This window comes from Lithohypha guttulata, assembly GCF_036872675.1.
Source record: "Lithohypha guttulata strain CCFEE 5908 chromosome Unknown scaffold_5, whole genome shotgun sequence".
In the NCBI taxonomy this organism is placed as follows: Eukaryota; Fungi; Ascomycota; class Eurotiomycetes; order Chaetothyriales; family Trichomeriaceae; genus Lithohypha; species Lithohypha guttulata.
In genome coordinates, this window is record NW_027042754.1 from 392,811 (window position 1) to 416,365 (window position 23,555).

A 23,555-nucleotide genomic window follows, 5' to 3' on the forward strand; every position below is an offset into this window, starting at 1 on the left:
GTTCTCAGAAGTTTCGCTGCACTTGCTCCTCACGTTTCTATTCCGCACTTACCACACTGCCAGAGTGCTGACTTTCCGCGTCTTTCCTGCCCACAGAAGCTCAACCGCCTACTCCCTCCAAAATGACGGGTATCACCCGCCTTCGCGAAGCTATTGTCAAGCACAAGGAAAACAAAGATATCAACATCAAATACAAAACACCACTGACTGGTATGTTCGCTGCTGTCCTCTACGCCTAGACACGACTCACCAAGGGATATAGTTCGCAATATCAACACGTTCGTCGACGAACAAGCTATTGACGATGCCTGTAACCCACTTCGAAGTGACCGAAAGGTACGAATACACTCATGGGTTTGCAACATACAACGAGTAAGTTATTTCAATCTGGCACAGACCAACCACTAATAGCCGTGTAGGAGTGAAGCAGTACCTGGTGCCCTACCAATAGGGCAGAATTCACCTCAACGAGCGCCGCACGGCCTCTATACCGAGAAGCTGTCTGGCACCGCCTTCACAAGCCCTCGGCACGAGAATCAACAGTCATGGCTGTATCGCATCCTTCCCACGTCGAGCCACGATAACTTTGAACCTGTAGCGGAAACTTCAGAACAAGTTCTTCCCTCTCCCTCTCCAAGTTTCGGCAAACATTTCAACGCCATCCCAAACCAACTACGATGGGATCCTTTCGACTTCGACAAAGAAGCATCCTGGATCCGCTCGTTGCATCTGGTCGCAGGAGCTGGAGATCCGACCATGAAACAAGGTATTGGCATGTACATCTACACTGTGGGGTCGGATATGCCGGAGAAGAGTGCATTTTACAGTGCAGATGGAGACTTCCTCATCGTACCTCAGCACGGATCGCTTGATATCAGAACAGAACTCGGCAACCTGCTGGTCCGACCCATGGAAATATGCGTCATCCCTCGAGGCATTCGATACCACGTCAAGTTGGTAAACAACGAGCCAGCTCGAGGATACATCCTGGAACTCTACCAGGGTCACTTTCAGCTGCCTGAACTAGGTCCCATCGGCTCAAATTGTCTGGCCAATGCAAGAGACTTCCAGATCCCCAAAGCCTCCTTCATTGAGGACTACGAAAACACCGCATGGACTGTCTACGGTAAATTCGACGGCAAATTGTTTGAAGCCAAACAGCATCACACTCCCTTTGATGTAGTCGCATGGCACGGTCTGTACTATCCATACAAGTATGACCTGGGACGATTCAATACCATTGGATCTATTTCGTTTGATCATCCCGACCCATCAATCTTCACAGTCCTGTCAGCACCGTCACTTCCCCATGGACAAGGTACTGCTGTCGCAGACTTTGTCATTTTCCCTCCACGATGGCTAGTGGCAGAAGGTACTTTCCGCCCACCATGGTATCACCGAAACACAATGTCAGAATTTATGGGTCTGATTGCTGGTAACTACGATGCCAAGGGTGCTGGCAAAGGAGGATTCCAGCCTGCTGGGGCATCACTACACAATACCATGAGTGGGCACGGACCTGATATGCAGACCTACGAGAAGGCGAGCACGATGGAGCTGACCCCTGCCAAAGTCGGCGAGGGCAGCATGGCTTTTATGTTTGAAAGTTGTCTTATGGTTGGCGTTACTGAATGGGGCTTGAAGACTTGTGCTAAAGTCCAGGAGGTGAGTCTTTGTGTTCTATCAGCACACTGATCATTGCTAACCGATTTAACAGGACTACAATGCACACAGCTGGACACCACTGAAGGTTCATTGGAAGAACCCCAACTCACGAGGTGTCAGCAATGGTGAGCAAAAGAACGGCGTTGGCGATGGCAAGGATGCCAGCAGTATTCATGTGACTAAATAGATGTTTGAGATACCCACGGAGTACTATGGCTGGATTTGTAGCTCAACCACTGACGAGTCACTGAAAGTAACCACCGTTATGCATCACGGTAGCTCTCAGACCTACTACGAGTAATGTTCACTTCTAGACATCCCACCTACCACCCACACCGCGCTTGTCACTCAGCTTTTCGTGCATATCTCCTGCAGCAAATGCGTCCATCTACGCAACGCCTTACTTGAGTGACCGCCACACTAGGGAGTAGCTCGTTTCGGGGTACACCCCTCTTGCGGAAGGGCATTGCTCAGCTATGGTAAACCGCGACAATTCACAACATGCCTTGTGATCGCGACCGACTGTCTAGAAGAGGTTATTGCGTCAATATACTATAGACAATGAAACTGTTGAGAAGTGGACGAGAGTTCTCCGCTGACATGTCTATTCCTCCTTCTACCTTTATCTGATTGTCTGCCTGGGGCAACAAGTTACTGCGCAACTGCCACATCATGTTTTACTAGACTTCTGTGAGTTTGAACATGAAAGCTACGATGTAATCCGACCAGATAGCGGTCGTTCATGCCTTGAAACATTTTCACTCAACCACGATGTTCAATCCCGCTAGCACTCTTCCACGACTAGGCTCAATCCCCTAGAGAGATGAAATGGCCAATCACAGTAGAGCAGCTTCACACGTTTCTCAGATTCTACTGTGCACGATCGGCACGCCTTCTCGAGAAACGTCCGAAACTGCAGCAGTCGACCTATCACGTCTGGGGAAGTGAGCACACGACACTCATGGCCTCGAACAAGTGGTGTAAGGACCACAGAGGTAGGCACGTGCGACGATTGTGAAAGTCGAGGATGGTCCTCAGCCGATTCCAATCTGGCTCGTGATCTGAACTATATTGTTGTTACTACACTGCAAACAGTGCTTCTCGCAATGGACTTTTTTGGTGTTTTACTGACTGTACGAGCTGGACCTGCTGACTAGTATGCCTCGAATCAAGTACCCTCCTACTCCTAGCACCTCGACCGGTCCTGTTGCGCAAGACAAGCAGACGGACATGGAAGGTACATTTGCTCTGCCGCCAGCAGCCATTAATCGACGTTCACCTCCCACATCGCCTGTCATACAACGCAAGCGGACGCTCTCGGGGAGTACTAAGAACAAGGAAGAACTACCACCTCCGCCCAGTCGAGCGAGAAAGATTATCCAGATGAAGCCAAAGGAGGATGCGCAGTCAGCTCCTGCAACAGGCACGGCAGGAACAACCTCAACCAAGCCGACCTCGCCTACGTCGAAAAGAAAACAGCCTTCCGCTACCTCAGCTGCTGGAAGAAAGATTGCACGCAAGACTGCTCATTCAATTATCGAGCGAAGGCGTCGTTCGAAAATGAATGAGGAGTTTGGTGTGCTAAAGGACATGATACCCGCATGCAAAGGTGTTGAAATGCACAAACTTGCCATACTACAAGCCGGCATTGAGTACGTGAAGTACCTCCAGGGCTGCGTCGACAAGCTACAAGGCGATCGCAAAGGCATGCCAATACTTGAACCACTACCAACCCCTCGTCTTGCTGTAGAAGATGAAGAAAGCGAAGACGACGAAGACATGGAAGAGACATTCGGCGAAGCCACAACTCCATCCGCCTCACCACGTCAAGCTCCTAATCACTCAGAGTTCGAGTATCGACGCGCCTCGACTACCACACCCGCGTCAGCGAGCACAAACGCATCTCCCGCCTTACGACCCAACACCTCCAGCTCCAGCCTAGCAAGCCAAAGACAACTACCGCCACTAGTCTCAAAAACATACTCTACATCCCCTCCCCCAATCACAGCACAAACACCCCTACAAACAGGCATAAGTCCGGCCTTCAACGCCATCCACTTCAACCCCGACCTGAGCCGGACATACTCCAACCAATTAGGCTGTCTCAGCCCGAACATCCTCCCATTACCCAAAGCCGCGATGCCTATGGGTGCACCTCCACCAGGATTCTCACCATCCATTGGAGCAGGCCAGCATATCCAAGAAGGTCACGCTGAAGCAACTGCTACTGCCGCGTTGATGATGTTGACTAACGATCGGAGATCGATGGCTGATCGAGGGGGTGTTGAAAGGGTCAAGGGGGGTGGTATGAGTGTCAGGGATTTACTGAGTCACTAACAACACATTGGCTCAAGGGATGGTGTTTGGTTTCATCACATGTAATGACTTGGCATGGTATGGTATGGTATAGGCATAATGGCTTACGATGGACGGACGGGTAAAGGCGGTGCGTTTGATTCTCTTTTTGGCATTGCATAAAAGTTCCTTGCCTTCTGAAGAGATAATGGGTATACATATATTATACTAGGAACACGAGCTTTCATAGTGCTAGCAGCATAGATCCCACTTGAATACACACTATTGCGTCTCCACCATGCGGCTCACCTCTTGTGAGGATAGGAGGAATCTTCAAATCCTGTAGCTTGGTGCGGGTGGCCTCCTTCTGTGTTCATAAACTGATGCCATACGAGAGATATTCCGAAGCTGAGAACATGGGCAGTAGATTTCGAAGAGAGTGGCACGGACGATAAAGGTAGTGCTTGCTCACCTCCGAGAACACACGGACGACTTGCATAGTGGAAACGAGATAGGCAAGTCTCCCACACACGCTTGCACAGATCGATACACACTCAAGTAACTGGTGAGTGAATATTTCCGGTAAACTTTGCTAGTCATCAATTCACTACGTCTCTGCATCCTGCTCACCTCTTCAACACCTCCTCACCACGCAATCCTAGCCAGCACGCCCCTCGGCCACCTCCTGACACCACACTTCCTCACCTCATCCAAGCACAACACTCCCAGTCCAAACGCCATTGGCAACAACCAATGCTCAACCGGCACCTCGGCACTAGCGATAACCCTCTGCACATCCGGGATATAGCAGAAGATGAAGATCACCACTAGCGCGAACAGAATCGCTGGGAATAAGTACCAGTTCTGTGTCTTGCGGTTGAAGAGTGGCGGGTGTTGGAAGATTGATAATCTGCGTGTTCTCAGTGCGAATAGAGTGAACCACTGTAGGACGACGAGGTTGACAAAGTAGATTGAGGATGCGGTGTTGAGTCTGGCAGTGATTTCGTCGGAAGTCATGTTTGGAACGGCGGAGTAGTCGCCGTAGCTGAACCAGAGGGCTGAGAAAGGAACGCCTTTGCGCTCTAGGTACCAGAAAGACATGGCGAAGGAGGCGGTGCACTCGATCATGCCGATGAAGCCAAAGGATTGGAGGAGGAGTTTCCCATCGACTAGGCGGTCTTTCTTGATGTTTCGTGGTGGCAGTAGGAGGACGTCGGCTTCTGGCTTTTCGAAAGCCAGGGTGATTGCGGCTGCGCAATCGGTGAAGCAGCAAATAATTATCATGAGGAAAGAGCTCAGGATTTGAGGCAGACCGAAGATTACGCTGGTCATGACGGGCCAGAACTCAGAGAATGAACCGGCAGGCAGGAGGTAGGCGATTGTTTTGCGCAGGTTGTCGAAGACGGTGCGACCATAGAGTACAGCTTCGATTATGGCGGAGAAGCTGTCCATCAGCACCATGTCAGCAGCTTCAAGGGCGATATCGCTTGCAGTGCCTGGTGCGATACCTATATCCGCTTCCTTGAGAGACGGAGCGTCATTCACACCATCGCCAGTCATTGCTACCACGTTGTTGTCGCGTCTCTTGAATTCCTTGACAATACGTAATTTCTGGTCAGGCGTTGTACGTGCAAAGACGATGGAGGTGTACGTGGTAAGGATCGACCACTGTACATCGTTTAAGGTGATGAGCTCCGGACCAGATAGGACAATGGCTTCGCGTTGAGTGCTGGATGAAAGGTTTTCGCGAGAAGAGGTGAGAGCTCGTGGCAGAGCGGCAATATCGTGAACCTGGCTGTCAGGAACTGTAATGATACCACACGAGCGTGCGATCGCTTGAGCAGTGAGCTTGAAGTCGCCAGTGACCATACAGACTCGAATTCCGGCACGTCGCAGCGTACTGACAACACTTGGTATTTCATCTCGAGGGGGATCGACAATGCCGACCAAACCAACAAACACAAGGTCTGAGGATGCATGTCGAAGCGCCTCAGCTTCAAACTCGCCATCTGCCGTGTCGTAAACCAGAGATGATCTCTGGAGGATTTTTCGGGCCAGCAAGAGAACTCGCTTTCCCTGGCCCGACCACTCATCTTTCACGCTTGCGACGGTAGCATTGACGCCATCCGAAAGATCGTGTACCTCTCCATCTTCACCAACGTACGATGTGCATCGAGGTAGAAGCACGTCAGGAGCACCTTTAATGGTCATGAGAAGATCGGTGATCGTGTCGAATTTTGATTTATCGTCACTGCTAAGAGTAGTCCTGGTGGCTAGTACGTTGTTGACTGAATGCACGCGCAGAGCAAACTTATTCTTCGAATTGAAAGGTAACTCGAAACGCTTACGCCAGAGTCTACGTGATTCAGCCACGGGTACAATAGTCTCTGAGAAGCGTAATATCGCTGCGTCTGTGGCGTCGGCGATGACCTTTCTCTGTGGGACTGGGAGCTGCATGGTAGTAGGATCGAAGTCACCAGCGTTGTTGATTGCTGCCACGACTCGCAGCTGATCAATGGATTCTCTCATCGACTGACCCTCTACGCGGTCCCGTCGAACATCGTCTGTGGCCTTCTGGGTAAGGCCAATTAGGACTTCTGTTACAGTCATCTGGTTCTTGGTCAGAGTTCCTGTTTTGTCGGAGAGGAGCACGGAGACTGCTCCGAGAGTCTCAACCGTCTTCAAGGATTTGCAGAGAATGTTGTTCTTTCGCATGATGTTGGCAGTAATCGTTAGCGAGGCCGTCAGTGCAATGGGTAGGCCCTCTGGAACGAAAGCGATAGCGACTGAAACGATGTTGACGATGAGCAGAGTAGGCGGCATGTAGTTGGGGTATGCAGTCCGGATATAGCCAGCCCAGACGTCAATGACTATTATGTTCATTGTGACCATGAGGCTGACGATGATGATCACAAAACGGATGATCTCTTTCTGCAAAGGTGTACGTCCTGTAGGTTCTCTGCTACTCAATTGTGCGATCTGGCCGAACACGGTCTTATCTCCAATTGAGACCACGATACCCCTACCGCCTCCAGATGTACAATGTGTGCCAGCGAAACCAACATTCCTGGTTTCCAGGTAGTTTTGGTCTGTCGCCTCGGTGACTGCGGCGAGCGGAGCAGACTCGCCAGTCAAGATACTGCGGTCGAATTTGGCATCGGAGGTAATTTCAACGAAACGTACATCCGCTGACAACTTACTTCCAGCCTTGAAGGATAAAATATCTCCAGGAACGAGTTCTGAGGCTTGTATCGTGTTGTTTATGCCATTTCTCAGGACGTGGCATTCTTCTGGCAACATGCTTGTGATGCTTTTCATAACACGAGAACTTGAAAAATCTTGCCAAGCATTGAAAAGAGCTTGAATGACGAAGACGACGAGGAGGACAATAGCAAGGGCCAGATTTGCTTGTGCAGGATTTGGCTCGCCTAAAGGTTTCCAAGCGATGAAGACCAGAATGCCGCCAATCAACAAGATGGTGCCGAATCCACCAAACATATACCAGAAAATCTTCTGTAGAAGTCGACTTGGTGGTGGTGATGGAACATTCTTGCCATAAAGAGATCGTGCTGACTGGATTTGATAGTCAGACAATCCATAAGCGGGATCTGTGAGCAGTTTCTTGCAGGTTTCTGATTCAGAAAGTATATGCCAATCGACGTCGATGAGCTCGTCAACGGTCTTGTCCTTAGCACTCTTGGCCTTCCTTTCCTCGACCTGGCGCTGACTGTCTTCGATATTGTAGCTGAGGGTTCGGTACTGGATTGGAAGAGCGACGTAGGGGTCAATGGAGCGTCGACCATTAGCACTATGCAGGGACCGTATTGATTGACTTGACTTTGTGTGACGAAGTGGGAGGCCGACCTCACATATCTCGTCGTCGGCATATGTGATACGGCGCTTCTCTGTGATGGCCGCGGGCAAGTCTGAATCACTATCAGCAAAGCTAGGCTTGGCAGCCTCGACATCGTTCTTGACGTCCATAGGGAAGAGGTGGGAGGTAAGTGGCAGGAGAACGATCACACACGAGAGAGGGAGGAAGAGAACGAAGCAGGCAGGGTAAGTATGAACAATGGTCGAAAAGATAAGACTTTATACTCGTCTTGAAGTGAAGATTTGTTTGTGCTTGCCAAAGCTCGAAACCAACACCACATCTTCAAGCATGTGCTCGCGAGTGGAAGCGAACGACCTGTCAAAAACTGGCACAGCCCATCTTGCGAGACGTCTCGATTTGCTGTATCGAGCCTGACGACGAAGGCTAACCTAAAGCCCAAGCGTTGGTGGCCCTTCCGTCCGATCTTACAAAACTGCTGGAATAGTAGAAGCAAGAGCAGGGAAAGTACTGTCAGATCAGCAGCCAGTCTCGATAGAAACACACAACATTGGCACTGCAACGATTGGCTGTATCGTTTGCATCAGAAATCCCTCAAAAGCCGTTCCAGCACACTCAGCGTACAATGAGGCAGTGCTGGCCAGGGCGTAGTGTGCTCAGAAGTGATAGAGGAGATGGGAACATTGTTGATCTGAGAGTTCTTGTTTGGATCCTGGTGGACCTTGAGGATAGTGGTGGCTCCTTCTGCCAATGAAGGCGCAGGTCTGTTAAGCTTAACTCATCCTAAGCTCTTTTCTTGCATGACTCGCGCTCGCACTCGCATCAAAGCACGAGCCTCTGCTGGTTGTCTTCTGTTCACAACAAGTGTGTTGTTCGCGGCAACTTGTTCCATGAGAGGGTGCTGATTTGGAATCGCCGCTAGAAGTGATCACCGTCTTACCGCGGCGTGTCGCGTGGGGACATTCAGCTCCCTTCAACAAGCTGGCGCGTCAAATTCTAGTATCTACACGGTCGTTCCATTAAATTCCCAAGCTACACCTAAACCATGTTTGGATTCGTATGAGCGATTTTCAGACGACATGATCACCTCTGCACTCAATGCAGGAAGTCGTACGCTTACAACAAACCATAGCATGTGGAAAGTGCGTCAAATCCATGATAGATATCCCACAATGGACGACTCCCGTCCAGATTGTGGTTATGTTCGATTGAGGTACTGCTGCTGCAAATAACCGGTATGCTTTCTTTAGTGAAAACGTGTTGAGTGCTGCACTTTCGGATGTAGGCCGCACTCGATGACAGTCACTTTGCGCGATATATGTGACCTTTCTATTCATTCAACTGCTCCAGTAGACTCACGATGACAACAATACACAATCAGTAGGTTGATCGGATTCGTGTTTAGCGCGTGAAGCGAAGCCAATTTTGCATATCAAGATTGGCGATGTGCGACCAGAATAGGGCAGCCTTTTCAACACAGATGCATATATTTGCGCTTATGTATACCCCCGTGGTCGCCTTTCAGGTGAACTGTAGTGCCCCATACCAGTAATCCCAAGCATCACAGAACACTGAGCCTGTTCAAGATGATCGTTCTGGTGTTCAGCATGCATATCTCAAGACATGCTTTTCTCATACAAACCCGCAGTGGTCCTTCACAGGACATGCCGACTTCACACTTTCGTCGTCCAGTCCCATTTCCAGTGTAGACAAGCCCATCGACTGGCTGTGAAAGCCACAACTCCCAGGGCAAGAACAGCAATATAGAATGCCACCATCGCCGTTGGGCCAACGATCTCAACAAGCTCACCACTGATGGGAATGCACACAAGAGTACTCAGCGAGGCGACAAAGTAGCATGTCCCGTAGTACCTACCAAACTCATCCGCTCTGCACAGCTGGCCAATACATGCTGGCACCAAAGCCATCCAGCAACCTGTCATCATTCCCCACAACGAGATAAAGACGTACATTGCTGCCAAGTGGTGTTGACCGAAAGGAAGCCAAACAATGAGCATGGCTAGTAACGCGATGATTGCGGAAACCAGCAGAGTGTTGAACCGCCCATATTTGTCCGATATATAGCCGGTGATTAGTCGGCCCACAGACGAAACACCGTTCATCACGGATATGAGATAGAAACCGGTGTTGGGAGGGTAGTCTGTGCTGATGGTTGCATATGTAGGCACGATGCCTAGACTGCCGAACAAGACGACCTCAAAGCAGAAAACAGCTACTGTCAATAATGAGAAGCGCAAGTCAGCAAATATCGACAGCGATATGATACTCTTCTTCTTGGCGTTCTTGTTGTAAGGGATCCTCGACCGCATGATGAGGTTTCCAATCACGAAGCAGCCCAGAAATAGGAAGGCTAAAATCCTGATCGACCATTTGTATCCATAGTTTGGAAACGTTGCTCTCAAGATCAAAGGTATGGTCAATCCGCCGAAGCTGCTACCGATCATTGCTATTCCCTGCGTCAACCCTCGTCGTCGCTTGAACCAATGTGCAACACAGGCCAGACTGGTTGTCGTCAGCGCCGCACCTGTGATACCACCTAGGAAACCCAGGCATAGCATGAAATGCCAATATTTCTCACACTCTGCTAGTAAGAACATCATGATGGTATAGCCGATAGACCCACCCAATGCGATCCATCTCGCGCCATAACGATCGAAGAGAGGCCCGACCCAGATGCCCAACGCAAGCGATAAATAGACGAAGACCGAGGGAATCCATCCAACATCTCTAGATGAGTACTCCGACAATTGATTTTGGTGAAGGTAATCCTGTACCGGACCGATGCTGACCATGAATCCAAAGCTTGGAAACAGGCAAAGACATGCGCCTACCACCACAAGCCAGGCCCTGATGCCACCTTCAGGAAAGTCGTCTTCCGAATCAATCACAACATTCTGAGCTTCCGAGCTGATTTCTGTGGAGGCAGCCTTCTCGTTCTGTTCGCCATTGTGCGAATGTGTGACGCCCGCAGTGTCGTTCTGCTTGGAGTCCTCAGTAACGTTGCGTTCTGTGCTGATCTCCTTAACTAGAGGGTTAGCAGTCGGATCCATCTCAGCGCCTTAGACAGCTCATGCCACACAGTAATTCCATGTCATGATAGAAAGCTGAGGATCTGTCATGAAAGGCTATATTGACTTTCAGCACGCCTTTCATCTACAAGTTCGTAGTCAGGATGTGCTCGGCTCGGCAGTGGTTCCGATGGAGCAAATCTCGATTTTCCATCGGTGATGTCCTAGTGGTAATCGTGAAACTGGGCAAGGTCGAAATGGTGACGCTTGTCTCGGCCTGCGTCTATTGGTAGAAATGATTTAGCACAACGGTAGCGATATGTACAGTGAAGACCATCAGAATATTGACATTAATATGCCAGAATTGTGATGCACTACAGTATGCCAGCTTGCCTGCAGAAAAGCAGCTTGATCGAGGATATCTTCCTGCGTTGAAAGAAAAGGCCAATGGGTGTGACCACAGCTGGTCGCGGTAAGCATGCAAGTTTATCCGACCACTGAACATCGCGACGAAGCCATTTGATCTGTTTTGTTCGAGCAGCTGATAGTAATTCCTACCTCATTCTCCTCGTTCAGGTCAATTCCAGACTGCTCCAGTACCTGACAGGTTGCACTGATCGAAAGCTATACTATGGCATCTGTTGTTGGCAGAACCAACAAGCCAGCAGCAGACGTCGAGGCCAGCGACATATATGGCAAGCAAGGCCCAATCAAGCTAAAAATAGCCACTGGGGGAGCAGGCCAAACTGGAGTTCTTAAAGCGTTGGCAGAAGCCTTTGTTGAATTGTACGTCTATATTGCCATTTCGACGATTCACCTGCAATACAGATATACACTGTAGTTTGAGCTTGGCTGGAAATGCTCAGATCGAAGCATGACCGAATCGAGTCACTAACTGAGATATACATCGTGTAGCATCACCACAGCTTCCTCAGAGAATCCTCACCCACGGCCTCCTTTTCGCGTCGCCTGGCTCGCGACAGACACCTCCCTGTCTTTCAATGCCTTGGCGTCCAGATTGGCAGATATAGCGATTGTCTATCACCCCTACGCAGCTCAAATTGCCATCAGTCAGAAAGTGGCTTGTTCTCCTGCGGTTCGACTGTGGAAGGACGCCTTCAATTTAATTGGACCTGTATCCAATCCAGCTGGATTGCCGAGCGACAACGAAACTAGCATATACGAGCTCTTCTCATCAATTTTTCAAGCAGCTGCTCACGAAGGGTCTAAGGTCAGCTTTCTCAGTCGATATGACAAGTCGGCGAACAACATCCTCGAAAGTCGAATTTGGAGTACAATTGGGCAGACCCCATGGGCCGAACCAGCAACATTATCAGAATGGTATACCAAGCACATCGCGTTTCCAGCTGAGGCGCTCAAAGAGGCATGCAAGATAGGAGCATACACTCTCGTGGACCGAGGCACATGGTTGCAAATGTGCAATGACAATGAGTGTGTAGGGATGATGTGCTTCAAGGAAGGAAGCATTACATGGGACGAAGATCAAAAGAGTCATGATGTGACGCTGTCCAGAGCGTACCAGCTCGATGGAGATGGTCTTCGAAACCCTGCTTGTGCATTGGTCAGTCCAGAAGCTACAGACAAGGCACTGGCTGAAGCATTTGTGAACTGGGTGGCCTGGGACGACGGCGGACAGGACGTGCTGTGCAGTTTTCGTGTAGGTGGAAAGAGGTTACATGGAGATAGTGTGGACAGGACGCAGCAGCTTACAGTGCAGCAGACAGAGTGCCAACCATGCTTGATTTAACTAGAAACAAATTGGTCAACAAGTTCATTGTCTAGACAGTGTTGACCGCGTAAAGCTCTTAATCATTACCACTAGCGCGAACGCCTGTCGGAGCCTCCTAAGCCCCTGCTTGGTCGCCAACCTTATTTTTGTTTGGTGGCGGAGAATGCTGCGCGACTGTCGCAGCCTCACATCTGTCTCAATAATCGTTGTTCGTTGTCTTGGTTCGTTCGATCTGAACACTTTAGTCCATCGTGTTTGGTTTCCAATTCTGTACTTGTCTTCTTTGCCAACACCACAAATTACGGCTTCTACTTTGCGATCCTGAGACGTCGAAACAAAATACCTACATTATGGCAGACGAAACAGAATACAAGGATGAGCCTAGGCAAGATGAGCCAGGCTCTGACAATGAAGTATGGGTTCTCGCGATCACAGCTGGAACATGGCTGACAAGCTGAACAGGAAGACATCGCTGCGATGAAGCGTCGCGTGGCTGAAATGGAATCAGAAGCAGCTCGACTACGAGAAATGCAATCACAATTCGACGGCCAGAACCCAGAAGAGCGAGGAGGCGAAGGCAGCAGGTCACGGGAAGACCGTGAAGATGTCGACGCTCGCTCCGTCTTCGTAGGCAACGTCGACTACAGCGCAACCCCAGAAGAGATTCAGGCACACTTCAACAACGGCGCCGGCTCCATCAATCGAGTAACAATCCTCCTGGACAAATTCACGGGTCATCCAAAGGGGTATGTTTAAAATCATAAAAGCACCATGCACACAAGTCTTTTGTCCAGCTTGTTGTGGCAAGACATCGATTCAGCTGAAGAATCAGTAAGATGTGCTGCAAGAGCTTGGTTCATTCTGTACTCTCAAGAACTCGATTCCACTCTGTCAAGATCACGCTACCTGGCAAGAGGGGGCACAGCAAGCTAATGGTACAATTTGCAGGTATGCTTATGTGGAGTTCTCAGATCCTAGCTACGTGGCTCAGGCTCTGGTATTGAACGAAAGTGAATTCAAGGGGCGGAACATCAAGGTAAGAGACAATGCATACGACAAAGAGGTTTTTGCGCTGACCTCAATAGGTGGTACCCAAAAGAACGAACCTACCGGGCATGACCCGAGGCCGAGGAGGAGGACGAGGCGGCGGCGGACCACCAATGCGAGGAGGAAGAGGAGGGTTTGGCAGAGGAGGTGGTCCAGGTGGTAGCGGTGCAAGCTATGGTGGTGGCTATGGAGGCGGAGGTGGTTATGGTGCTCCAAGAGGCGGTGGTGGTTTCAGAGGAGGATTTAGAGGTGGTCGTGGTAGCAGAGGCTACGCACCTTATTGAGAAGAGAACAAACCGCAGCCCTTCGAACACGGAAAGACATGTCATCTGGCTCAGTGTTGTTTCAAAAGCTGGTCTATCTCTGGAGACTGCAGACGATGAGTCCAGGGCACACGATCTTGGAGAAACAAATTTCGAAATCTACAGTGATGAAATATATACACCCTGCGGGCGTGTGTTCTTACGAATGACAGTATTTGGCGAGCAACGTATTCGACACAGATGATCCGGCTGGATAGTATTTATGCTACCTTCTCGCACTCGATTCTGAAGATACACAAAGACGTGGCGTCTTATCAATTTCAGTATTGGCTGTTCCGACACGCAGCTCGTGTAATATGCTGTTCTGGTAGTCTCAATCTACAACACAATGCCGTTCCTGCTATGATTCACCGTAAGCTGAGCTGTCGTAACCGTACACGAAATACTGCTACAGTGCACGTTCAGGCAGGGTTTCGAGCAACCCTAAAATGACTCTCCGTAGGCGCGAGGCGCAGCGACCAGGGTCTCAGTGCCCGCCTTGCCAGAGCCGAAGCGACTGCATCATACGCCATAACTTTGGGTGTTTTGGGTACGGCAACTTGAACGTCGATTGTCGAACTCTGTCACCTCTTGCTTATGAATGACTGAGTAGAGCATCGATCCTGCCACTCCGTTACACCGCACCTACCTCTGCAAGCGCCGGTGCCCTGACTTAATCCATCGTCTCGCACAGTACAGCTATATATTCTTGGAGGGGTATCTATTGAGCTGCCTCATTTGCGGCGACTCGGGGAAGTCATGCCAGAAAACACTCTGCCTGGGTATGAGTCTATTGGTACTCTCATGAAGATATGCTGATCGTCCGTGTCCAGCGACCCAAATTTGCGAGTAACCAGTACGAACAGCCTCTTCTTACCGCTCCCCAGCGACCCTACTGACCATGTCCAGTCATTGCCGCTGATGGACTATACAAGCGAGATGTCTTTCGTATGCCGCCCTATCTGAGCAGGCAGGCATTCGTGCTGACATTTTACAGGTTTTCCGGACCCATTCGCTGTTGCGACGATCGGAGGCGAACAGACCAAAACGACGCAGGTCATTAAAAAGACGCTGAACCCATATTGGAATGAATCGTTCGATATGTGCGTGCCCTCAGAAGTGTTAATTCCCATAGAAAGAGCTGCGACTGACAATGTTTCAGGCGCGCAAACGAAGACAGCGTGCTAGCGATACAGATATTCGACCAGAAGAAATTCAAGAAGAAGGACCAGGGTTTCCTTGGTGTGATCAATGTCCGTGTAGGAGATGTCATTGATCTGGACATGGGAGGGGACGGTAGGCTTCAAGTTTGAGTTTTACCAGACTAGCAGGCTAATTCATGTGAAGAAATGTTGACCCGCGACCTAAAGAAATCCACTGACAATCTCGTTGTCCATGGCAAGCTCATTGTCAACCTGTCAACCAATCTCACTGTTCCAGCCAGTACCCAAGCCAGCAGACCTCCCCCAACTACTGCAAATACCATGTCCAGTACCGCGAGCAGCAGCCAATTCCCTGGCGCTGGTGCACCTAGTCAGCAGAGTCTCGTTGCTAGCAGGCCTAGCCCTGTTCCTTCCAGAGCTCCTACTTCTGCCGGAGACCCTCCTAGAGCTTCCATCTCCAACCTTAACGGCGCTGCCTCGACTAATGGTCAACGGCAACCCGGCCAACTCAGTTCTTTTGAAGATTCTCAAGGACGACTTCCGGCAGGATGGGAGCGAAGGGAAGACAACCTAGGAAGGACTTATTATGTGGATCACAATTCCAGAACAACTACCTGGACACGTCCTTCAGCCTCGGGCGAGGAACAACGAGCTCGCATGGATCAGAACATGGCAATGGAGAGAGCCAGGCACCAGAACAGAATGCTGCCAGAAGACCGTACTGGTGCAAATTCTCCTAACCTCGACGCACGTCAAGCCTCACCTAGCTCAAATCAAGTCTCCATGATGGCCACTGGTGCTACCACCGCAGGTACGGGTGAACTCCCTGCTGGATGGGAGCAAAGGCACACTCCAGAAGGTCGTCCCTACTATGTCGATCATAACACGAGGACAACTACATGGGTGGACCCAAGACGACAGCAATACATTAGAATGTACGGCAACAATCCAACAGGTAACAACACTACCATCCAGCAACAACCCGTGTCACAGCTCGGACCCCTACCCAGTGGATGGGAGATGCGACTTACTAACACGGCACGTGTTTACTTTGTTGATCACAATACCAAAACCACTACTTGGGACGACCCGAGACTACCTTCATCTCTCGACCAAGGAGTGCCACAATACAAACGAGACTTCAGAAGGAAACTCATCTACTTCCGCTCTCAGCCAGCTCTCAGGATTTTGTCGGGACAATGCCATGTTAAAGTTCGACGTGGTAACATTTTCGAGGATTCCTATGCTGAGATTATGCGACAGTCTGCCACCGACCTGAAGAAGCGACTCATGATCAAGTTTGATGGTGAAGACGGCCTCGACTATGGTGGCCTATCGCGAGAGTTCTTCTTTCTTCTTTCCCACGAGATGTTTAACCCCTTCTACTGTCTTTTCGAATACTCGGCGCACGACAACTACACCCTGCAAATCAATCCCCATTCCGGCATCAACCCCGAACATCTCAACTACTTCAAGTTTATCGGCCGAGTCGTCGGTCTTGCCATCTTCCACCGACGCTTTTTGGATTCCTTTTTCATCGGCGCATTCTACAAGATGATGCTTAGAAAGAAGGTGATGATCAACGACATGGAAGGTGTCGACGAGGAGTACCACAAAAACTTGACCTGGATGTTAGAGAATGACATCACGGACATTTTGGACCAGACTTTCTCGGTCGACGATGAACAGTTCGGTGAAACCATGACGATTGACCTCAAACCTGGTGGCAGAGACATTCCAGTGACAAACGAAAACAAGCATGAATACGTCGAGTAAGTTTTTCTCCCACACGCGAGTGGCATGAACTAACTGGTTTAGGCTCCTTACAGAATGGAAGATCAAGAAGCGAGTGGAAGATCAGTTCAACGCCTTCATTACAGGTTTCAACGAACTCATCCCAGCTGACCTCGTAAACGTCTTTGACGAGAGAGAACTCGAGCTACTTATCGGCGGTATTGCGGATATCGACGTAGACGATTGGAAGAAGCATACCGACTACCGTGGATACCAAGAATCAGACGAAGTGATCCAGCACTTCTGGAAAGTTATTAGGACCTGGGACGCGGAGCAGAAATCTCGTCTTTTGCAATTTGCTACAGGTACCTCGCGAATACCAGTCAATGGTTTCAAAGATCTACAGGGCAGTGATGGCCCAAGACGCTTCACAATCGAGAAGGCAGGAGAGGTCAATGCGTTGCCAAAGTCGCATACTTGGTAAGTTCATGCAGCATTTTCTACCTGAAAAACCAGCAGACTAACGGCACTTCTAGCTTCAATCGACTTGATCTGCCTCCTTACAAGAGCTACGATACACTACAATCAAAGTTGGCGACGGCCGTCGAAGAAACATTGGGCTTCGGCCAGGAGTAATGGATTTGTATGTAGAGCCAGCAATGGAGTGTATGCAAATAATGTGAACGGTATATTTCACCATGGCTTCCCCACTAGAGGTCTTTTGACGCTCTATCCAGCTCGGCCACCTCTCGTTCATATGGTATACTATCGGTGTTCACGAGTCTGGTCGGCACATTTGTGGCTGTTTGGACATGGAGCAGCCTTAACAACACTCGGCGCAGCTCTCACGCCCCAATATCGCACTGGTGTCACGAACAATAGGTTCGTCAGCGACCGCACTCCTTCGGAGGGACGCATCGTTATCCACGGCCAGAATACGTCGTTTCATGTAACCAACCGCCGTGGAAGTCGTCCTGTCGTTCGATATTAGTGGTCGCATACGCAACAGACAATTCCTTGCTCCGCAGCTCTGTACGTTATCTCCTTTCTTTTCTGCTTGATTGACCCTGAATATCTGATACGACCTTCTCCTGAACTTGTTATGTTTGAAGCAACGCCCGGTTCGTCAAGAACGACACTGCCAAGTAGGATAAAGGGTAATGAACTTCGGGTGTATCTTCCCCAGTCTCAAACATTCATTTCCACGCGCTCATCGAGCATCTCTCTTCGCGATTCGGTGACCCACACCTCTTTATAGCAGCTCTCCTTAAGACAGATATTGCGTGCGACTGTGCATGCTGAATGTGGATGCGTCTGCGAGTGGTTCTGCAGAACCTGTTCGAGAGTATGAGCAATCCCTAATATGTGTACCTGGCTGTGTCGATGCGAATCCGTCGAGCCGCTCCTCTGTTAAGATGGTTGTTTCGTTACTCTAGTAGACTCTCATGTGTGATACGTCCCACCAATGACCTCGCCTTTGACCTTGTTCCAATCTATGCTATCATCCAACTGCTCGTCGACCTCCCCAATTATCGTAATATTGTCGCCTCGTACTAGGTACAACCCATGCTCGACCACAGTGTTTGGTTCTTCGTCGTCCGCAGGTCTTATTATGCGCTCGATCGTGTTCGACAAGATGACATTCGTCTGTTGGTCGTGACTTTCCAGAGTGCCGAGCAGGGTACGACCATCGGTTGTAATTATACAGACGCGTTTGGATACGTAGGTTGAGAGGGCCATGGCGACAGAGTACCTGCTGGTGGTATAGTGCAGGGATGACTGCGCTTACTGCAACAGGCAGCTGTCAAACCTAGTGCTATAGGTCCAACCACAAGCTGCTCGGTTGAGCTCAAAGCTTCACTCTAATGCGCGACTGCCTCGAAGAACAGGTCGCAGCGAAATATTTTCGGAGGCCATTTCTTGCAAGTACGTCCCGACGTTAACCGCCAATCATACCTGCCTGAGGCAGTATATGCTCACCAACCAAAGCATTCACGAACCCAAGGTAACGTTCTTGAACTTGCTCACAACACAAGCTATTGTACTCCTCTTCGCACAGTGTGACTCTTGGAAAACGGACATAATCTGAGAAGCTGCTTTCTGCTACATCCCTGCTGTATCTTGTCTTACCTTCTTCTGTTTGTGTATGCCTACAACACTTTCCGTCTGATATCTCACGCTAGTGCTGCAGCAAGAAGGACCATTCTTGTCAGGCAAAAATGTCCGATATATCTTCACAAACGGACGAGAGCGTCCGAAGTCATGATACTGACACCTTGAGTTTAGAATACCTTCTATCGATTTGGCCGATTGCCTCGACACTTGCGTGCAAGCTTTCAGTTGGCGATCTAATATCCTTGAGCCGAACTTCGTCCGTTGCTCGAGCACATACTCATGGCTTTCCACTTGCCAACACGTCGGACGAAGATACCGACGATGTTGCCTCCAACACTCAATACCTCTTCGTTGGTAAACATCAGACACCACAGTGGTCAACCCTAAAGTCTTTAGCTGGATTCACCTGTTCATCCTTTTCTCACAGGGATCCCAAGTCTTCTGGATCAACAAACAACGTGGTCCGCCCTTGCAAGTTCTGCAGTCGACCAGTGTGTAAAGCCTGCCTCGTTCGCACATTCTTTGCCGACAAATCGCAATCGAAGAATACTTTTCGCTACAGAGCACGGTATCTCTGTTCCAAATGCTGGGAATCTGGTAATCTACGAAAAGACTTTCGTTTTCCAACCGAGAACATCAGTCGGGAGCATATATGGCGCGGCCAGAGCTATGGTCAGAGAGGTGTGTATTGTTGTTGTTCCGTATCCGAAGACAATTGGCTTTGTAAGGACTGTCGAACTTTACAAAATGTCTCGGGTCCAGACAATAACACACTCATGGATGCTGACCGAGGCCTTGTCGAAGCGAACCAACAATATCGGGAAGTGTCCAAGATCGACACGGCAGTCACTGAGATGAAATGCTATGGTCTAAATTGTTCAGATGTGATAGACGACTACAACAGGGATAGGAGGAGGATATGTTTGTGGTGCTCGAAAGGCCTGGCTCGACAATTTGGAGGCGAAGACAGACTACGTTGGGAAGAGAAGCAGGTAGAGATTCGTGCCGCGAGAGCTGCAGTCCGCTCTGCCGACATAGCTGAGTACCACAGGAACCGCTTCCGCGCCTTCACAATGTCAAGACGTGAGATGCGTGGCACTACTCAATGCGTCTTACTCACTGGAAGAGACGGGCCAGAACATGATCAACCGATATTTGTGCGACATTTGGATGCTACCAATTACCGCAAATTCCTACCCGACCATGTTGCCCCGAGTCCTGACGATGTCTATCGAAGCAAAAATGGTAGATGGAGGTATTCTACGGCGATGATGAAATCCATCAATACATGGAAACTAGGAAAAGGTCTCGAACCACCAGTAGGAGTCAAGCCGGAAGATCTGTTCGCATCCACTGCAGAAGGTGCTCTTACCTTAGCGCGACCGAACAAAGCCTTCCTGGAGGCTCCTCGTCACCCTACAAAGGCATCATGCCAGCTCGAACGAACACTCTTCGACATCAGTGCCCAGTGCTACCAAGCAAGTATAATGTCTATTGAGGAACACTCTAATGTGCAGCGGAGAGTATACCAATGGCCAAAAAAGACACTACTTAAGCGACTGCTACTTGACATACAAGAAGACTTGAAAGCTTGGGAATGCGGCTTGGATAACGGTCTGGCTTCCAGAGAACCGCTCTGGTTCTCGTACCTGCTCATCAAATCAAGAGCGGAGATCAAGAGTGAGGACGGATCCTATAGGGCCGTCGGCCCACCGGCAGACAACGATGAGGTCTCCGAGGAAGACGACGACAGCACACCTACCGATACTACAGTACCTGAAACAAACACCACACACACATGCCCCAAGCAAGATCGACCAGAAGAGTACGAACACCTACCGGCGTTCTATCATATGGGTGAAGATCCTCTCTAGTCAATTATACGACTGTGCAAAAACAGCGGAGCGAATGGTGTTGTCGTGTGATTCCGGACACTAAAACGGCATGATTGAGAAAGCTTGCCAAAGTATTGCGAGCTCACACGCAGACAATGGGCTTCTCGATTCAGTGTTGGCATGCAGAATGTAATAAAATAGCAATCTTGTTAACATATTATATAAAAGTCAGATCGTTTTCACCTCATTTCCTCAGTTCCAGTATCTTGTGCAACTACCTTGGAAACTCGACACCTATGAGTTGAACAAACGACTGACTTGAGTTTGAGCTTCATGCACAGTCTCATAGAGCTGGCACATGAGCTGGCTTGCCGTCTGATGGTAATTCTGCACGTCGAAAATAATGCAAATGCTTGTATTCTAAACTCTATCTACTTGTCTGTTTGGATTCAGTTCAGTTGAATGCCCGCTCATGTGTTGTCACTGTCGAGTAAGGTGTTTGCAATAAGAGGCAAGGCTTCTATTCTCCAATGTATCAGTCTGCAGGATTCATGAAAACTTGTGCTAGTGTATTTACTGCTCAAAGGTGCTTCAACGAGTGAAAAGGACAAAACAGTCGATGCGTCAGATTGAGCTGATGTGTGAACATGCCTAGATAGATCTACGATACGCTTCTGCATTGCCAGGACTGCTTAGCAGGAGTTGAGCACGCTAGTTGGTTGTATCTCCATAGTGCGCCTGCTTGATGTAGCGGCAGCAGTCCTCGATGAACTCCTTAGCCTGTGGTAGGACAGCATCCATGTGTTGAAAAGGATGCGGAACACCATCGTAGCGCTTGATGATGACGCAATTGTCGTTTTCCAGCAGCAGCTTGCCATATGCTTCACCCTCGTCTCGAAGAGGATCGCACCCTGCAGTGCCAACGAAGGTCAAGCCGGTAAGATGTCGGTAGTCTGGCGCTGTGAAGGCATCACGAAACCATGAAATGTCTTCTTCTTGTTGCTGGCGTTGCGGAGTTCCTGAGGCGGCAAGCGACGATGTCTTGAGATTGTCGAACCATTTTAACCTTGTCCAGTTCAGGGTCGGTGCGAGGGCCATTTCTGACATGCTTGCAAATGGGCTCGCTTTAGGATCGTCAAGTCCGGAGATGTCGGACAGAACAGGTGTGCCAGTGATCGTCGCCCTGAGCGGTATACTAGGATCGTGATCTCGGGCAAGATGACCGAGGATAAGAGCTATGTTGGCGCCGGCACTTAAGCCGCCTATTGAGATGCTTCGAGCGTCGATCCCATGCCTGGACGTGAAATCGGGAGAATCATGGACTAGCTTGAGGACTTCGAAGCAGTCGTAGATAGCAGTTGGGAAAGGCAACTCCGGGATGAGGCGATATTCGACGTCAATCACCACCACGGAAGCCTCGGTGCAGACATGTCTGAGAATGTGAGCTTCTGTCTGTAAATCACCTAGACCCCAGCCACCGCCATGAAAGTCGAGATGGACCGGCCAGCCTGTGCTTGGCGGAGTGCCACGCGGAACATATATACGGAGCAAGATCTTGCCTGGATATCGTCTCCAAGCATCTGCTTCCACATCGTACTCTTCCGCGCATTCAGGAGACGGTCCTGTCGCAAAGGCATATTGAGTGCTGTAAACTCGACGTAACGAGGTCAAAACGGGTGTTCGCGGCGGAATACGCGCAAAGTTCCTGTTGTATAAGTCTACAAAGGTCTGATCGAGCTTCGGCAGGACTGAAGGATGAATAGGGTTAGGGACTGGCGTTGTGGTAGTCTGATTTTTCATCGTTCAATTCGATATTGCTGAGTTAGTACTGCGGTTGTTTGATGCTGTTCTCGTCAGTCTGGAGGCCATCGGGTAAAAGAAGTAAGATGTGTTCACTATTTCACAGGGGTCGAACTCGTAGACTAGGGACCAGGCTGGGCAGGGGTTCTGCATGTTCACGAATGGGCATCTTGGTGACATTCTTGTAAAGACGAGAGCTCTGCCCGTACATTCTACAATGATCGAATCGTTCCCAGCTATTCCAGTAGAGTTGTCTCTCACGGAATGAGCACAATACATGAATGGCACATGTTATTAACAGCTGCTTACCAACTTTGAACACGCCAGCTACGACACCTCAGACCTCGCCCCTGTCTTCCTTGGCATATTAATTCAGTGCTGATGACGTCGTTGGTGATGATTTGAGGTGAGCTTTCGGAAAGTCGCTATTTCAACTGATGCGGTTGTTGATGATTGGGATGCTGTATTCGTCTATGAGTCTGACCAATGTTACAACCGTCGAAGCTGAATATCACCAGTATGTCGCTTTTGCCAGCGCGCTCTGTCGCACCCTACACGAAATTGACGCGTCTTCGCGTGCTGTCCTCTCCCGCGTATCACACCTTCAGACCAGCTGGTCACCGGACATGAAGGCATTGAATTGCCGAATCGAAACCTCAGATGTGTCAGATACCAGGATACGATCACCAGATAGTTGACTGGGGACAAGCTCGATCTTGCCTGTATATAGGAATTGCCTTGATAAACGGTCAGTTGAGATATGGCGAGATACAGCCTAAAGAGAGAGCCAGACGACAGAACTTCAGCTTGTTTGAGCAACACCACTTCACGAGATCGGGAATTGTTGCTTAGGAAATTAAGCACGATTTGTAACCCAACAGAGGACTTGTCTTCTTCTCGATTGCAAGGCTAACGGGTAGGAAAAGTACCACTCCCGAATCTCGTTTCAAGAGCAGGAGATACTGGTTCACCACCGAACAGAACGAGA

General features: G+C 49.7%; 8 protein-coding genes across 8 annotated transcripts; 5 read left to right on the forward strand and 3 right to left on the reverse strand.

Moving 5' to 3' along the window:
* Window positions 1-122: 122 nt before the first annotated feature.
* On the forward strand, window positions 123-1,852 carry LTR64_006588 (uncharacterized protein; the record flags this gene model as incomplete). Its single annotated transcript, XM_064900917.1, has 4 exons — window positions 123-210; window positions 263-336; window positions 457-1,665; window positions 1,718-1,852. 4 exons carry the CDS (start codon window positions 123-125, stop codon window positions 1,850-1,852), a joined length of 1,506 nt encoding a protein of 501 aa, XP_064751993.1.
* Window positions 1,853-2,823: 971 nt separating this feature from the next.
* On the forward strand, window positions 2,824-4,002 carry LTR64_006589 (uncharacterized protein; the record flags this gene model as incomplete). Its single annotated transcript, XM_064900918.1, has 1 exon — window positions 2,824-4,002. One exon carries the CDS (start codon window positions 2,824-2,826, stop codon window positions 4,000-4,002), a length of 1,179 nt encoding a protein of 392 aa, XP_064751994.1.
* Window positions 4,003-4,605: 603 nt separating this feature from the next.
* LTR64_006590 (uncharacterized protein) lies at window positions 4,606-7,944 on the reverse strand (the record flags this gene model as incomplete). Its single annotated transcript, XM_064900919.1, has 1 exon — window positions 4,606-7,944. One exon carries the CDS (start codon window positions 7,942-7,944, stop codon window positions 4,606-4,608), a length of 3,339 nt encoding a protein of 1,112 aa, XP_064751995.1.
* Window positions 7,945-9,465: 1,521 nt separating this feature from the next.
* LTR64_006591 (uncharacterized protein) lies at window positions 9,466-10,863 on the reverse strand (the record flags this gene model as incomplete). Its single annotated transcript, XM_064900920.1, has 1 exon — window positions 9,466-10,863. One exon carries the CDS (start codon window positions 10,861-10,863, stop codon window positions 9,466-9,468), a length of 1,398 nt encoding a protein of 465 aa, XP_064751996.1.
* Window positions 10,864-11,452: 589 nt separating this feature from the next.
* On the forward strand, window positions 11,453-13,902 carry LTR64_006592 (uncharacterized protein; the record flags this gene model as incomplete). Its single annotated transcript, XM_064900921.1, has 5 exons — window positions 11,453-11,607; window positions 11,737-12,499; window positions 13,034-13,317; window positions 13,520-13,607; window positions 13,657-13,902. The coding sequence occupies 5 exons, from the start codon at window positions 11,453-11,455 to the stop codon at window positions 13,900-13,902; spliced, it is 1,536 nt and encodes a 511-aa protein (XP_064751997.1).
* Window positions 13,903-14,679: 777 nt separating this feature from the next.
* LTR64_006593 (uncharacterized protein) lies at window positions 14,680-17,453 on the forward strand (the record flags this gene model as incomplete). The annotated part of the gene is made up of 8 exons (XM_064900922.1): window positions 14,680-14,702; window positions 14,754-14,776; window positions 14,830-14,868; window positions 14,918-15,023; window positions 15,083-15,216; window positions 15,268-16,855; window positions 16,902-17,297; window positions 17,354-17,453. 8 exons carry the CDS (start codon window positions 14,680-14,682, stop codon window positions 17,451-17,453), a joined length of 2,409 nt encoding a protein of 802 aa, XP_064751998.1.
* A 2,255-nt stretch (window positions 17,454-19,708) lies between these two features.
* LTR64_006594 (uncharacterized protein) lies at window positions 19,709-20,806 on the forward strand (the record flags this gene model as incomplete). Its single annotated transcript, XM_064900923.1, has 1 exon — window positions 19,709-20,806. One exon carries the CDS (start codon window positions 19,709-19,711, stop codon window positions 20,804-20,806), a length of 1,098 nt encoding a protein of 365 aa, XP_064751999.1.
* A 672-nt stretch (window positions 20,807-21,478) lies between these two features.
* LTR64_006595 (uncharacterized protein) lies at window positions 21,479-22,736 on the reverse strand (the record flags this gene model as incomplete). The annotated part of the gene is made up of 2 exons (XM_064900924.1): window positions 21,479-22,515; window positions 22,727-22,736. The coding sequence occupies 2 exons, from the start codon at window positions 22,734-22,736 to the stop codon at window positions 21,479-21,481; spliced, it is 1,047 nt and encodes a 348-aa protein (XP_064752000.1).
* Between the last annotated feature and the right edge of the window lie 819 nt (window positions 22,737-23,555).